The 15,632-nt window shown below is 43.9% G+C and overlaps 2 protein-coding genes across 2 annotated transcripts in view; both read left to right on the forward strand.

The window, feature by feature from the left end:
* Positions 1-3,988, forward strand: part of ADSS1 (adenylosuccinate synthase 1) — a 28,373-nt gene extending 24,385 nt beyond the window's left edge. The window contains exon 13 of the mRNA XM_059475419.1: positions 699-3,988. Within this exon, the coding sequence (XP_059331402.1) occupies positions 699-751 (53 nt within the window). The 3' untranslated portion in view covers positions 752-3,988. The remainder of the gene's footprint in view (positions 1-698) is intronic.
* Positions 3,989-13,208: 9,220 nt separating this feature from the next.
* On the forward strand, positions 13,209-15,356 carry SIVA1 (SIVA1 apoptosis inducing factor). Its single transcript, XM_059474759.1, has 4 exons — positions 13,209-13,514; positions 13,637-13,813; positions 14,454-14,610; positions 15,118-15,356. Exons 1-4 carry the CDS (start codon positions 13,397-13,399, stop codon positions 15,173-15,175), a joined length of 510 nt encoding a protein of 169 aa, XP_059330742.1. The 5' UTR covers positions 13,209-13,396; the 3' UTR covers positions 15,176-15,356.
* Positions 15,357-15,632: the final 276 nt, after the last annotated feature.

Consider the following 15,632-nt stretch of genomic DNA (forward strand, 5'->3'; position numbering starts at 1 on the left):
ATTCTTGTATCAGTCATGGGTCAGAAAACATCTGATAGCAGAGACTGAAACTCAGAGAATGGCCTGTGTGTGGTCAAGGACACACAAGGGATGTGTAAATACAGCTCCCCTTACCTTTACTCCTCTGGTTTGCTGTGCAAAGTCAAGATGCCTTGCTAGGTTTGATGGCTAAAGGAGACCTACCCACAGTCAATTCCATAGCATGGGCAATAAAACTGCAGTGGAACTGCTACAGTGTGGAATTTGGGGTGGCTGCTCACACTGGGTAATGTTTATAGTTAGAGCCTTACATTTAAAAATATTACAGTATGTAGGCATCACTATCTCCTGTTCCACATCATGCAGACTTCAGAGTCTGACATAACTCTGGCTTCCTCTCTGCAGGGATGTAGCTGAACATCCTGTCACTCAAAACAATTGCACTTAAACCTGCAACAAACATTCCTGACCTTCTATTAGGCCTTTCATCTGCAATGCTTTGTGTTTATGGTATTATTACTTCATGCTTTCAAGCTTCAGTATACTCCACTTTTAGTCCAGTAGTGCAGCTGGAGTAGAGGGATTTTTGACAATGAAACTTCCTCCCTAAAATTGGTCAGTCTGTAGTGAAACATGATGAAAGGTGAAAATTATTCCAGCTCATTGATTACAGTGTTTACTCTCAGTAATTGTTCTAACAGATGTGTTTTCCTCCCTAGTTAAATGGGTTGGAGTTGGGAAATCAAGAGAGTCGATGATCCAGCTGTTTTAAACAAATGAAGAACTTCAGTGATGAGAAGCACAACTTGGCGTTCATCAGTTCCTTACTGCTTCTTCCTCTTGAAATGGAAATGCTATTTAAAACAAACAAATTCTTCTAGGAATTAAATAGAAAAAAAAAAAAAACATATATTCTGTATTGTAACATTTTATTTAAGTTCTCAGTAAATTCAGTGTAAAATCTCCTTGGTGTCCATCATCAAAAAAGTACTCCTAACAAAATATGGAAATAATTTTTTTCAATTGATCCATGTTACTATTTGAAAGTACTTTACACCTATATAGTATTTCTCCTTGCTGAAACCAGTGTCAAGCCTCATGAGGTAATTATTGGGTAACTTTAGAATTGTGAAGCTTGGATTTTTTCTTCATATGTTAAAATATCTGTGTATCTGGGTTGGCAGTACTACAATAGATACCATGCACTGAAATTGGTTGAATTATAAATATTTTCAGTTTATAAAACACAGCAAAGTCAGGTGAGTATTTTTGACTGCACAAAGCAAGGCAAACACAATTATATGTAATTTTTATATAATGTTTTTTGATAGCCTACTAAAATGAATGGAGAGCAGCTAAAATGTAAAATGTATTTATCACAAAGCCTATTCAAGTAACTGAGATAACATCTGTAAAGGGGCCAAACTGGGGAAATCTGACCTGTTTAATAATTCTTTGACCTATTCTGAGTACTAACAGGCTGGAGACTGTCAGGTGTGGGGCCTCCCTTTTATGCAGTAGGAAAAGGAATGAGTGAAGGTGGAAGGAGAGTCCTCAGGGTACAAAACACATGAAAAGAATGGAGCTGAAACAGCACACTGCATTTTCTCCACAAACCTGGGACATTTCTTCCTGCTAGTGCTGTGATTGAAGTTTCCCAAGTTCTCCTGTGGTACTCTGTTGAGGAACTTGGGACTTGTGGCTCTGTAAGGCTTCCACAGCTCAGAGGTTTCCAAGAATAAATCAATGCATGACTCAATGATGACTGCTGCAGTATTTACACCCCTCACACATTTTGACCTTCCTCAGCAAAATGTAATGCCTATTTATAGAAGGGGATGACACGTGGCAGCCAGGGTTGGGACATGTAGAAGCTGTGGAGAGGTCCCAGAACTTTCAAGAATGTAGTTGGACTTCTTTGTGGATCTTCTAATTTGTAATGGTTATGCATCAAGAGCTCTCAAAAAAGGCCTACCTCTTGTAGAGGAACAAGATCATTCTAGAGACAGAGTTACTCCCTAACTGCAAAATTCTCCAAGTAGATGTTCCTTTTTAATATATGTCTCAGAGAGCTAAAACAATATTTTTGTATCATTCCCATGGGGTGTAGAAATGGCATCACATCCTCAGTGGTGCCGTTATGCAGTGTGTAAAAACAGCCCTTTTCTGACATGGTAACTCCAAGGGTACAAAACAATGACACTTGGCATTAAAAATGGGAAAAAAAGGAAAACCTGTCAGGAAAATGTCCAATACTCATCCCCTTTGTCTCATCTCACTCAGTATCAATTAGCAAATAATGTTCAAAGCCATTTCTGTCAAAAAACACTTTTAAAAGTACCAGTGCAAAGGACTAAATGCAACTGTTTCTGGATGTTTTGCTGCTTGTAATGCAGATTTCTTACACTATCCAGTTCTGGTGCAGTCTCTCCATGCCCCAGTTCATTATAGAGTCTGGCTTAATGCACAAGCAAATACCTTTTGTCTCTTAAAAAACCCAACAAAAAAGATCCCAAAGCTGTGAATCTTACTTCTGTTTTAACTCCTTTGTCCATCTTTGACAAATTGTTTAATCTCACTGCTGCTGGTTTTGCAATCTGTAAAATTGCAGTCAGTAATACATCCTCACCTCTTCAGTACTGCCTTTTGAAGTTCCCTGGGTCAAGCCCTGCAGTCCTTGATCTGAACTGAGGAGGAAGCTCTCCCCATCATAGTTATAGCTGATGAAAGACCAATAAGATTTCTGACCTTATTTAATGTTTGCCAAGCACTTCTGAAAGGTACTTGCTAAGTGCTAATTATCACAAGCACTGTGAAGTGGGCCTCATTCATATGAGGTACTTGAAGCATAAAGATGCTTGGAGATACAGTAATTAAGTTTTGTTTTCACACGGCTTGACCCTGTGACATTTGCCTTCTGAATGATCTAGAGCTGTTCCTTTTCTTGGCCCCATCTTCCTCATGCATTTGTGCTGGGAGGTGGCCACTATATTTAAACTTTGGTTGATTTATAGGCAAAGTCCACAGTGACTAACGAGCCACTTGGTGTGCTGAATAACTGGATTAAATTATCAACTCCAAACTGAGTATTTGGCATATTGGAGACAATAGCTTTTATAGCATAATTTTCACAGGATTGCTTTCCATCTAATCTTTTTATTTTCCATTTTTCCATTAAGTATCCATTAAATCCACATGGCTTGTCCTTGCTTTCAAGGATTCATCAAAAAACGCAGTGATGTTGCCAGTGAGCATGATGTAACAGGCAATTATCCCATGACTTACTCTGTTACCATAAAAATAATATCATGCATTTCATTTCATAGCATGGCTATTTTAAATAAAAGTTCTACTCCTATTAAATTTTACATGTGCTGTCATTGAGTTAAATGTGAATAAGTTCAGGCTTTTATGAAAAATCTCTTTAATCTACTGAGAGACACAGTGCTTAATAGGAACATTTTAACATAAATTTCCTTTAATTTTGGCTGTTTTCCATGTATGTTATTTTGTATTGTTTGGAATTTCGTTTAATAACAATCACTGTGATTAATTTAACTACTTCTTTCTCCCCAGCCAAATTCAATAATAATGGCTAAAACTGGCTGATGCATCATCCTGTTTGATATCTGGATGGAAGAATAAGGGAAAATATTTACTGAAAATCCATAATTTGTGGTAAAGATTACAGTTTTTTAAAATAGCAGTTACAGATTCACTCCTGCATAGTAATGTTTTTGAGATATTTTCTGACACTTACAATATGGCCTTCCTAGTGAGATTTACATTTCCTAACACATTCAGGATAGGATTTTGAAGCTTTTGTATTTGGCTATATATGGTCTTACAGTTCTGGCATAATGCACTTTATAACAGGAAAGAAAATGAAGCATTTCCATAGTAATGTGCAATCTATACTTACAACTTATGCAGATTTTTTCAAATGATTTTTGATCCACACCTGTTTATTTTGTCCTTGAAGATGTATTAAAATGGATTTGAAGTAACAGTTCTTGGTCTCTATTCCTCTTATTCTTTAACAAAATAAACTTCATACAAAACCTGGTTTAATATTTCATGAATTTTAGAAAATAAGTAGCAGCATTAGTGAATGAAGGTACGTTTTCTCTCAGTCTATAGATTTTCAGTACTTGGCCTTTTTTCACAAATTCCACAAACTTTGTCTCCCTTTCCCATTCACAGACTGAGCAGGGATCTACCTTTACCACTGGGGTTTGTGGTTAGTCATCTTTAGTTAGCTCACCTGAGTCACCAATGGTTTCATAAGGAAAAATACATTTTCTAAGTGATGCAGAAACTCTTGCAATAAAAGTTGGTTCAGAACAACTGATGGGAACTCCATGAAGCTCTTTATCAGCAACACTGAGAGAAAGCAAAAGTCAATACTGGCTCAGATAAAAATTACCACCTCTAAAACTGACTGTGCTTCAGGCATGTGTGTTAGGGCTTCCAGAAGCCTCCATAGAAACCACTCCTTTTCTCTTCTGTTTTAGAAGGAGTCAGAAACAGCAGGTAAGTGTCCTTTCCAGTAAATGACAGCAGGTCAATGCCTCACACAGCACTCAGGGCAATGCCTGATACCTGTGAGAGACTTGATCTGCTAATTAATTAGTATTTCTTCATTTCCTTTGCATCAGTTATATACATATATGCACACACATATGTATAATTTCACATAGAATGGTCTTTGGTAGCTGAAGCATCTTAGGCAGTGTCATCTAAATTCATGTCAATCTGGCAATGCCAAAGTCAAAATACCAAACAACCTCCAAAAAACCACACACCCAAAAAAAAAATTCAAAAAACCTCAAGCTGGAGAGCTGTGTCTGATGTTTGGGATGGAGGAAAAAAATACATTCCTGCCCCTAAGCTCTGACAGTAATACTTTACATCGGGTCAAGCTCTAGCCCTCTAATTATTCCCTGTGGAAGTGGCCTTGCCTCCTGTACAGTAACATGTCCTGTGCACCAGAGAGCTTGTTTAAAGTGTCAGATGTTGGCAAAATGATGAGCTCACATTACCCTTTTAACTGGGCATCAGGCAGGAAAGGAAACCCAGCTCCGGCCATCTCATTTCTACAAGTGCCTGTTTGTGGCAGTCCATCAGGGCTGCAGCCTGGTGGTTTGTCGGTCACTAATGAGTGTGTCGGTGCTTGCTTTGTCTCTTTATCAGATCCAGATTGCCAGTGACAAAGGGGATGCCTGAAGCATGGAGCCTGCTCAGCTGACACGGTGCTACATGGATCCATGGCATGGGGAAAGTGGGATTGTACAGGCTGCTTCAGGGAGGTAGGGAACTGGATCCTTTTGTTCCCAAAGCACTGGTCCAACACAAATGAGCTTTGATAATGAGCATGTTTTACAGAATGATTGCAAGATTTTGCCATTTAATCTCTTATGTACATACAGGAAATTAGTTGTTCTAAGATAATATATCTGTAGATTTCTGGAGCAGACACTGTTCATTAAATATTTGCCCATCAGCTCTGTGAGATGGTAAGAAAAACAAAACAGGAGAGAAGCACATACACTTTATATTTTCCATTAATGTAAAAAATTTTGTCCAACAGCTGCATTTTTCAGTAGATGAAAGCAGTACAAATTTGAACACTGTCTAAATAAATGTGTTTGGCAAGAAAATGTCTTTGTCAGGAGAAAAACCCCAAACACTTATGTATTTTAATATTTCCACAGTCTCAGGATAATGCACCTTTCCTGTGACAGGCACTGCCTTTCAGGAGCTGAGTGTAGATACCAGAGTTTACATTGCAGGGCTGTAAATAGAGTCCCAGACAGCAGTGTTGGGTTTCAGGTGATACCTTTACAGTGCCTGAGGAGTGGCAGAGCCCTTCAGACAGTTTAGGTGGCTGCTGAAATCCTTAAAATACCCTGGGCTGAGTCGCTGGAGACAAGTTTTCTTAAGGGCTGCAGAATATACAAAAGACTGTCTTAAGGACAGTCAGCTATACATGCCCTTCCAGCAGAGGTGGCAGTGTACATTTTTTGCTACAGAAGACAAAACTTTTCCTGCTAACTTGGCCTAATTCTTGAAATATGAGGAAATGGTGTTTGCTACTGAGGTTTGTCAGCCTGGCCTCCTGGCCTGTAAATGGAAAAGTTCCCAAGCAAATGGTGCTGGAGTCAGCTTTTGGTGAGTCTGACAAAATGACGAGTGTGGAAATACAGTGTATTACCAGTCATGATCATAAAGAGGTTTTTCATGGTGTTCTTTGTTTCTGAAGAGGAAACTCACTGTGTCAAACCTATCGTAATTAAAGTTGTGTTTTCATTGAGATTATTAAAATAGTGCAGCCCTCCACCATGAATGGAAACTTGCCCTTTGAGCTCTGAATTCCAGAATGGCTGAAAAATTTATAAGCTTGGGGGCTGGACCATGGAAAGCTCCTGGAGCTCAGGAAGAGGCCCAAGGTTCCTCACATCTCAGTACAGGCTGGGAAGCACCTGCTTAAGGAGCAGCTCTGCCAAGGGCAACCTGAGGTTTAAATGAGATGTCAGGATGAGCATGAGCCAGCAGTGCATTTGCATCTTGAATAAAGCAGATGGTCTGGTGGGCTATACTGGCCAGGAGTAGGCCAGGAGAGGCAGGGAAGGTGTTTCCCATTACTCATGTTGATGAGTAGTACCACAGATTCCTGCTACATGTCCACTGTACTGCATGCCTTGTAATGGCATGTTTTGCATCCTAAACAAATGGGTGAAGAAGAAAGGGAGAATTGCCAAGACAATTTGATATTCTAGTTTCAAGACTCTGTCTTGCTATAGATGACTTGTTTTGCTCCCAGTGCACAGTCACATGTATGTCAGTACCACAGGCACAGATCTGCTGCTCAGTTACCACTCCATAGCACTGAAAACAGTTCAGATTTTGTACTCCAATTTTCTGCTGCTTCATTTCTAGCAGCCATTGAGGCTATGCCCTTGTGGTGACCTTGGCAATGACTCTTATCTGTCTTTCATGCTTTCATTGGAAGCTGGGCTCTTTCAGAATTCAGGAATGCAGTTTGTAGCTGTACCAACAGGGCCTCAGTCATGTCTGTCTGAGATAAAATATAGCTTGAAGACATTTACTGAGTAAGTTCACAAAAGGCTTGCCTTGTCATTCTGAAACAGCATTAAGTTTCTATCTATAGCTTCCAAAGGAGATTATTGGAAAAGGGGACTAAGACATCAAACCCATTCCCTGAGTTTTTGGTCCACTGATTTTTAGTACTGTATGTTCTGCAGAAAAAATAATGTGCCTCCAGTGACTCTGTGATCAGTGATCTCTACTTGTGTATATTGGGTACTGGAATAGGCAACAGCTCCAATAAGCAACATCTCTCTTCTTTGCCAGAATAACTGAAGATGGAATAAAGTGGCAGGAAGCTTATGTGCTGGGTGCTGGACCTGGCCTGAAAAACAATCCATTCCTGGGTGGGGGCTGTGAATTGTGAAGAGCTAGGAGGAATGTCAGGCTACTCTTCTTCATTATTCCATCAGTTATTCAATGCCAGTAGCACAGTTTGATATTTGAACCAGTTACACTGGTGATGCATTTGTACATTTAAGTAACCCTTCCTATGGCTTAGGTAGCAATAATGGATCAGTATAAGAAACAGAGGCAATACTGAACACCTTCACCGACAATCTGGGGATCTTCTAAATCTTGCAGATAGGAAAGAAAAAAAGAAGGATAGGATTGTGTTGCAATATCTTCTCTGATATCCTCATGCAGAAAAAATCAAAAAACATTAATGTAAATACATGATAAGAAGCTACTGAGCATAAATACACAGAATAACTTATAATAGATTCTAATATACATGGAAAAGAAGTCAAGTGAAAAAAAAATAAGTTAGCTAGTTAAGGCATTACAAATAGGATAAGGCATTTTGCCTATTAGACATTGATTTTCCCCACACTATGTAATTAAAATACTAAAGCTGGTACTGATAAAAGTCTGAGCCCTGTGCAAAATGCATTGATGATTTCCATGCAGAGGAAACATGCCAGCAGCACAAAAAGTCTCGTTCTATTAATTGGCACCCTGGATGGTAGGCCTAGGATTGAGCATTACTTTTATAGCTTATACCACACCACTCATGCAAACTGCTCAGCAGAGAGCACACAGAATGAGTGCCTTCAAGACTTCCCTGCATAAATGGACTTCATCTGCAAAGGCTGTGCTCAGGAAATTTCCACATTAGTGTTGTGATGGTCCCTGTAGCTGTGGCATGTTATTCTGGCAACGTTCAGGGAATTGCCTTGACTCTGTGCAGCTTCTGTTCTGTGCACAGAGATCTTCTCTGTGCAGGGCTGACAACACAGCCACACACATTTAAAATAAACACACTTTGTGGGCTGCTGCTGGGCATGGTTTGTTAGACATGGTGAGTGCAGGGCTGGGTTCTTGGCCAGCCTGCACTGACACTGCCCCTTTGAGCTGAGCAGATGCACCCTGAGTTATTCCAGCTGAATGGCTGCTCTGGGGAATGGAGAGAGGAGAGCAAACCAGGAACAACATAAAGCTGTCTCAAACAAGGGTTCACTTCCACAACAAAATAATAACAGCAGGGCTGGATGCAGCTGCAATGTGGAGGGAGGAAGGTTTTGCCCATCCCTTCCCAAGCCATGTGTGGGAGAGGATATTTGTACTGTGCAGGGATAGTGAAAGGACAGAGGTACCTCTCAGAGCCTCTCCCACGTAAATCCACACTCAATAATGGACAGCACTACTTGGACAAAGATTTAAAGAATTCCTAGGACAATCACCTGGCATTAAATCAAAAACATTGTTGCCTGCAGAGAAAGAAAACAGAACCCTTGGCACTATGTTAGGTCAGTGATAGCAGTTCTCACTGTCAGAGTTCATATTCTGTTTTTCATGACAGATTAAAATAACCTGGAAAGAAGCAAACTGAAAGAAAACAGTGCAACAGAAATGAAAGCACGTTATGGGAGGAACAACAACAACCACAACATGAAAAAAACTGGGAAAAGCAGCCCTTTTGTAAACCCCTGTCAGCAGAACAATAACATCTTTGTAACAGCAAAAATAATTTATAGTTTTGAGGGTGCCCTCTAGTGAGTGGGACCCTTGGGTGCTCTGATCTGCTGAGCAGGAACGAAACACGCTCTGAAACTCAACCATGCTGTGCTAATTTAAGAGCAAGCACTGGCTGGGGTGACAAGATGGCAGAGCCTTCCCTAAACAGCAGCATTTCTCAAGAGCCAGCCCTTAATCTGCATATCACTGGCTTGTCAAATATGTTTTGGATGCATGAACCTCATCAAGAGCTCGTCAAGATGAGGGCATGAACTCTGTGCTAGCAAGTCCTCATGAAACAACATGCTCTTGTGAACAGATAATGTCTGAACCAGGTGTAGCCCTCTGATCCCAGCTGTAAACATGTCTGTTAAGGCTGATGTGCTAGGAAAAGGACACAGAAGAAAGGAAACAGCCCCTAGACCTTCCAGTAAAAGCAGTTTTATGCAAGGAGGATTCTTTTATCTTCAGATCCATACAGCAGAGCAGAGAAAGGACAGTGCAGTGACACTGAGCACATGGGGTGTGGTGCTTTGCCCTAGGCCACCAGGGGATGTGTGCCCACCCTGATAGCCCACCCCACATAACACAGACTGCGTGCTGCCACATGGCCAACTATATCAGCTACTACAATATAATTCCCACTTGAAAGAATTTCCAGATTATTTCTTAACCATTTTAGCATGAAAACGTTAAAGAAGAACCAGTGAGTTGGCCAAAAAAGACTCATTTGATACCAATTCAACTCCCTAAGGATAGTCCCTATTTAAAGGAGGAGGCAGAGTGCCACCTGTATGTGATGTGCTTTGATATCTTTCTAAATAGCCTAGTAATGAAGGAATATAAAAAATTGGAAAATTTTACTACAAGCACATTGAGAAGAGGGCTTTGGTATAAGTAAAACTGAAGGAATAGGTAAAGTATTTTAAGGCCTGGATCACTATTTATCTACTTCTAAATCACCAGTGGATCTTCCTCAAGGCCCACTGCTCTGGAACTAATAAAACACTCAGCACCATTCTGCTGGGTAACAATTCAGAAGACAGGCAGGTGAAGCAATTCCCTCCCTGCAGGGTGCTCAGGCCTGCTGGCACAGAGCAGACAGAATCATTTTGCCCTCATAGCCTGAAAAGAGGAGAGAGCTGGTCAGTAGCAGATGTTGGTGAAGGTGAGTCTCACAAAGCAATTAAGAAATGTCACCACCCAAGGCTGACTCAGAGCTGCAACCGAAGATTCCTGCAATGGGGTAGTGGTGGCAATGTGTCAAATGTAATCAGCCCTCAGCAAAAGCTGGACTTGATAATCTTTGTGATTCCCTTCCAACTCAGAATATCCTGTGATTCTGCAAAAGTGCCCTTAAATTTACTCTTCAATGACAGCACCAGCAGCACTGCTGCACCATGAGCTGCTCCGTTTCAAATCTACTTCATATTTGAGATCAGTGTTTCAGAGCACTCCTTCCCCTCAAGTGGAACAGTGCTTTTAGTTCTTTCTTTGTATTTCATCCAGTTCTCAGACAGCTGAGTTTCATTCCTTGTTTATCCCATGCCATGTGAGTGAAACATGTGTGTTCCATTGTCCTCTATCCTGGCAGGGCTCTTTCACACTGCGATTACATTCTGATTAACCAATATTCCTCAGAGAACTTTAGGGACATCAGAGTGAATATTTACAAAATAGTTTCTTTAGCCAGAAAGAAAAGGCCATGAGTTTTCAGTGTGCAGTTGGAAAAGTCTGCTGAACATCCTTAAGCATGCATTTGCAGGTATGTGCAGAAAAAGCCAAAGTATAAATCCTTGCAGATAAAGAAAGAGCGGCAGGAGTAAGATTTCAGAGCTCAGAAGGGATTTTTGGGAATTGCTATGAATTACAACCATGGCTTTGGCTCCACAGACCAGAAGTCTGGGCTCATCAGCTCTACAGAAAATAATTTAAAAATCATATTAATCTGTATGAAACCAGAGTGCTTGTACCTGCAAACTATCAGCAGTTCAGCAACTCGCTCTCATCATTTTGGTGTTTGGACAATGCTCTCAGGCACTGGTGTGATTTTTAAGGCTGTCCTGGACAGGGCCAGGATGCAGAGCTTGATGATCCCTGTGTGTCCCTTCCAACTCAGGATAGCCTGTGATCCTCCAGCCATAGTCAGGTACTGCGCTCACTGGTCTTGGGGTTTCAGCAATTTTGGAAGAACTCAAGCAATGAAACCAGACAAGAGTTAGTCCATTAGGTACTGTGGCCCATTTTCAGTACACTAATCTATGTCATTCTAAATCTTGTGCCAGTATTGAAAATGTACATTGAAGTTTCTATGAGTTTCTGAATGAAAGCCTTTTTTAAAAATACTCATTCTGTCACTGCTATTTGAAGAGGTTGTTATTATTTGGTTTTTGGTGTTTGGAGTTTTTGTTTGTTTCTTTGGTTTTTTTCAGGAAAAAACACAAGTCATAACTTGGTTTTGACCAGAACAAAACAAAGAAACCAGGAACAAGTCCTTAGCAGACTGTAAGTTCATTCATGGAAAAATCGCTCCTATACTTGGTTGTGATTCTGTCCACAGTACATACAGGGGAAGTTTTGAATTCAGAGACCTCTGGAAGAAAGGAAAGTGTCTGGAAGAAATAAAACTGTCTTGACAGATCACCTTCAAGCGACACAAACACAGCGCCTAAACTCCATCAGTTTTAAACTTGTTTGCCCTGAGGAAAACAATGTATTTTCAAAATATACATAGTACCCAGACTGGTTGCCACTTGAAACAGCATCTGATACTTTTAACCCATGTAACCACACCTGGGGTGCTATAGAGCCCACCTGTAAATAGCAAATTAATTGCAGTAATTCCCTTTCACAGCAGAAGGTCTTGGGGAACTCCAGATTTATCTGAAACTGGGTGTCAGTGCCCAAAAACTCATTGTGCCCATAAGTGGTGAACCCACTCCTGATGTTGGCTGGTGCCAAGGAGCCCAGCAGAGCCCCTTGGCCAGACAGGGATTCTCCCCCCTCCTTGGTGGTCTTTCAAAAAGGAAATTCTCAAGCTTGTGCACATTTTTGTTGGTTCCACAGCATTCAGACAGCCCAGGCCTGGGCAGGGGTTTTAGGCTGCACAAAGAACTCTGTGAGCCCAGTGTGGTGTGGGGGCCTGCTAAGAAAGGAAAAGAGGGTTCATGAGTTGGATGCAGGACTGGAAAGGATATGAAGTAGGTTTACAGATAAAATTGGGAAGAGCTGTTGATTCCCTGGAAGGCGGAGGTCTTGCAGACAGATCTCAACAAATTAGAGGGCTGGGCAATCACCAACTGTATGAAGTTTGAAACTGAAAAGTGCTGATTTCTGCACCTGGAACAGGGCAGCTCTGAATGTAGAGACAGACTGGGGAGCTAAGAAAGGGACCTGGGGGTCCTGCTTGATGGGAATTTGGGTGTGAGTCAGCCGTGAATGGCAGCCAGGAGGGACAATCCTGTCCTGGGGCATCAGAAGCAGCATCGCCAGTAAGGGAGGGGATTGTCCTGCTCTGCTCTGGGGCTGCCCTCACCTCGAGTGCTGGGGGCAGTTTTGGGTGCCACAAAATAAAGAAGGATTAAAGCTATAAGAGCACTTCCAAAGGTGGGCCACGAGGAAGGTGAAGGGTCTGGTGGGGAAGCTGTATGAGGAGTAGCTGAGGGCACTTGGTCTGTTCAACCTGGAGGAGACTGAGGGGAAACCTCCCTGCAATTACAACTTCCTCATGAGGGGCAGAGGAGGGGCAGACATTGATCTCTTCTCTCTGGCCACCAGCGACAGGACGTGAGGGAATGGGCCAAGCTGTGTCAGGGGAGGTTTAGGAAAAGGTTCTCCACCCAGAGGGTGGTCGGGCACTAGAACAGGCTCCGCAGGGCAGCGGTCACAGCCCCACGGCTGACAGAGTTCCAGCAGTGTTTGGACAATGCTCTCAGGCACATGGTGCGCGTCCTGGGGTGTGCTGTGCAGGGACAAGAGTTGGACTCAGTTCTCGTGGTTCCTTCCCAACCCAGCATATCCATGATTCTGAGTTTATTGACAAACGCGAGTCCCAAAATCGGTTTCGCTTTGACCCGCCGGCTCCGCGCCGCCGCTCCGGGCGCACGGAGGTGACGCCTGAGGGGCGGTGGCAGCGGGCGGGGCGGCGGGGCCGGGCCGGCGCCTCTGCCAACCCCGCCGGGCGCTCGGGACGCAGCGGGAAGGGAAATTTTGCGCTGCGGACGAAACTTTCGCTTTCCTGCAGAAAGAAGGGAGCGGCCGCGGTTCCCGAGTGCCCCGGCCGGGATGTGAGGGAGGCGGTGGCGCGGCCGTGACGCGGCGCGGGGCGGGGCGGGCGCGGGTCGGTCCGGCCATGCCGAAGCGCTCCTGCCCCTTCGGGGACGCGGCCCCGCTGCAGCTGAAGACCCGCGTGGGGCTGCGGGAGCTGAGCCGCGGCGTGCGGGGCGAGGAGTACCGGCGGGAGGTGTTCGGTGAGCGGGGCGCGGACGGGGGAGCGCCGGGCCGGCCGCCCCGCCGGGGGGATGTGCCGGCCCGCCGCGGCCCGCGGGCATGAGGAGCCCGCCCCTGACTCTGCTCTCCTCTCGGCCGGCAGAGAGGACCCGGCGGCTGCTCTTCAGGGGTGCCCAGGCGTACATGGAGGGCGCGGCGGCCGCGGCCCGTGCGGCGGAGCCGGGGCCGGCCGGGGAGGCGCCGGGCGAGGGGTCCCGCTGGAGCGGGCAGCTCCTCATCGGCCACGACGGGAAACTGCGGCGGCGGCCCGCGGACAGGGGTGAGTGCCCGGGCCGTGTCACGGAACCGCGCGATGCCCTCAGCTGGAAGGGACACAGCGAGGTGCAGCTCCTGTCCCGCCCAGGACATCCCCGACGTTCCCGCTGTGAGGCTGAGAGCGTTGTCGGAATGATTCTTAAACTGTGGCGGGGTTGCGGCCCTGGCCACTTCCCTGAGGAGCCTGTTGTAGTGCCAGACCACCCTCTGGGTGAAGAACATTTTCCTAATATCCAACCTAAACCTCCCCTGGCGCAACTTGAGACCATTCCCTTTATTTCTTCCCTGGTCACTACAGAGACCGGTGCTGTTCCTTGGCTTCCCCTCCCAAGGAGGTCTGTACTATGATGAATAGTTTTGTGCAGTGTAGTTCTTCTTTACTGACTTTCCTTAAAGGAAGTCTATTCGGATTTCGGAATTGCTGTGCGTATATTCTGTTTTATCATCCCTTAGTCTTGCTACTGAGCAAAGAACCAAGGAAGTTCCAAGCAGCGCTCCCTGTCCCTTGGCATTACCCAAGTGCTGCCACCTGTAGCTGTGCACGGCGCCGCGCTCTGCAGCCCCGAAGACTTCCAGCTGCTTTCTCTGCCTTGCTGTAAAGCTCATCCATTCTTTACCTTCTTTACCGTGTCTTTGCCGAGCAGTTCCGCCGCTGGGAGCGTCCAGAGCCTGCTCGTCGTGTGTGAGAGCGGCCGATGTGAAGGAGGCGTGTGCGCAGTGTGACCGGCTCGTCTGCCAGAGCTGCAGCAGGCTCTGCAGCTGCTGTAACACGGTCACCTGCTCCTTGTGCTCCACTGCTGAGTAAGTGCCTCTCGAGTTTGGAGGCTTATTTTAATTACCTGGTAGTCGGTATTAATATCAGATATTACCTGATAATTTTAATTTGCCTGATAGTCGGGTGCAGCAGATATCTAGCTCATACACAAAAAGGAGTTAAAGTCTTCCCATGCTTTAGCAGCAGTAAAACTGTCTGAAACGTGCAAACCAAGATGCATGTGTGAAGCACTCTAATCAACCATAGGACAAGTCTAGTTCAGCTTCTTGCTTAAATGCTTTAGGAGGCAAAAATTTCTCTTGCTTTCCCACCAGCAGTATAGCATGCTGGCCAGTGCTGAATGCATGCACTTCCAAGGAATAATCTTTTTTCCCTCATTGTTAACAATCCTGTGGTATAAAGAAATACTGAGTGTGCTGTGTGGGAGTCCCATGGTTGCAGTTGATAATGGAATAGTGTGCCGTTGTTATTTTCCAGAAACAGTAGGCACTCTGACTTTTGTTTCTTCTGGTTTTTTTTGTTTTTTTCCCTAGTTATGGTGATGTGGGAGAGCAAGTTCTCTGCAGTGGTTGTTCAGTATTTCAAGTCTGAAACTTGATGAAATAACCCTTGTGGCTAAAACATCCATGAATTTCATGAAGTCTTCTCCTTGCAGCTGATCAAATACTCCTTTTAGCATGTGAATTAGTTATGGAATTTCTATGTTTTATATCTTTATATTGTACTTTTAAATATTGTAGCTAAATAAACATTTATATTTTAAAGCTTTTCAGATTATTTTGAGTCGGCTTTCTCCTTTTCCCTAGTTGTGCTATGCCTGTCTGGAAGGGACCACTCTGTGCTCTTACCTGGTGTTCCTGATGTGATACAGGATTCAGAATATTCTCCTCGCTTGTTGGTCATGTTAGGACACACTTTTGTGGGATCAGAATAGAAATCAGTTTCTCCTTCTGTACTTCCAGGTGAGTGTGAATCCATTCTGGACACACAACATTTCCTTTGTGAGCTTACTAGGAAAATCAGCCAGGCCTGAAGGTTTTTCCAAATA

Source organism: Ammospiza nelsoni, chromosome 6 (genome assembly GCF_027579445.1).
Source record: "Ammospiza nelsoni isolate bAmmNel1 chromosome 6, bAmmNel1.pri, whole genome shotgun sequence".
Classification (NCBI taxonomy): Eukaryota; Metazoa; Chordata; class Aves; order Passeriformes; family Passerellidae; genus Ammospiza; species Ammospiza nelsoni.

Coding starts and splice junctions, on each gene's coding strand:
- SIVA1 (XM_059474759.1), top strand. CDS start 13,397: ATGCCGAAGCGCTCCTGCCCCTTCGGGGACGCGGCCCCGCTGCAGCTG. Junction 13,814..14,453: donor GCGGCGGCCCGCGGACAGGG/GTGAGTGCCCGG, acceptor TTTGCCGAGCAG/TTCCGCCGCTGGGAGCGTCC. Junction 14,611..15,117: donor TCCTTGTGCTCCACTGCTGA/GTAAGTGCCTCT, acceptor TTTTTTCCCTAG/TTATGGTGATGTGGGAGAGC.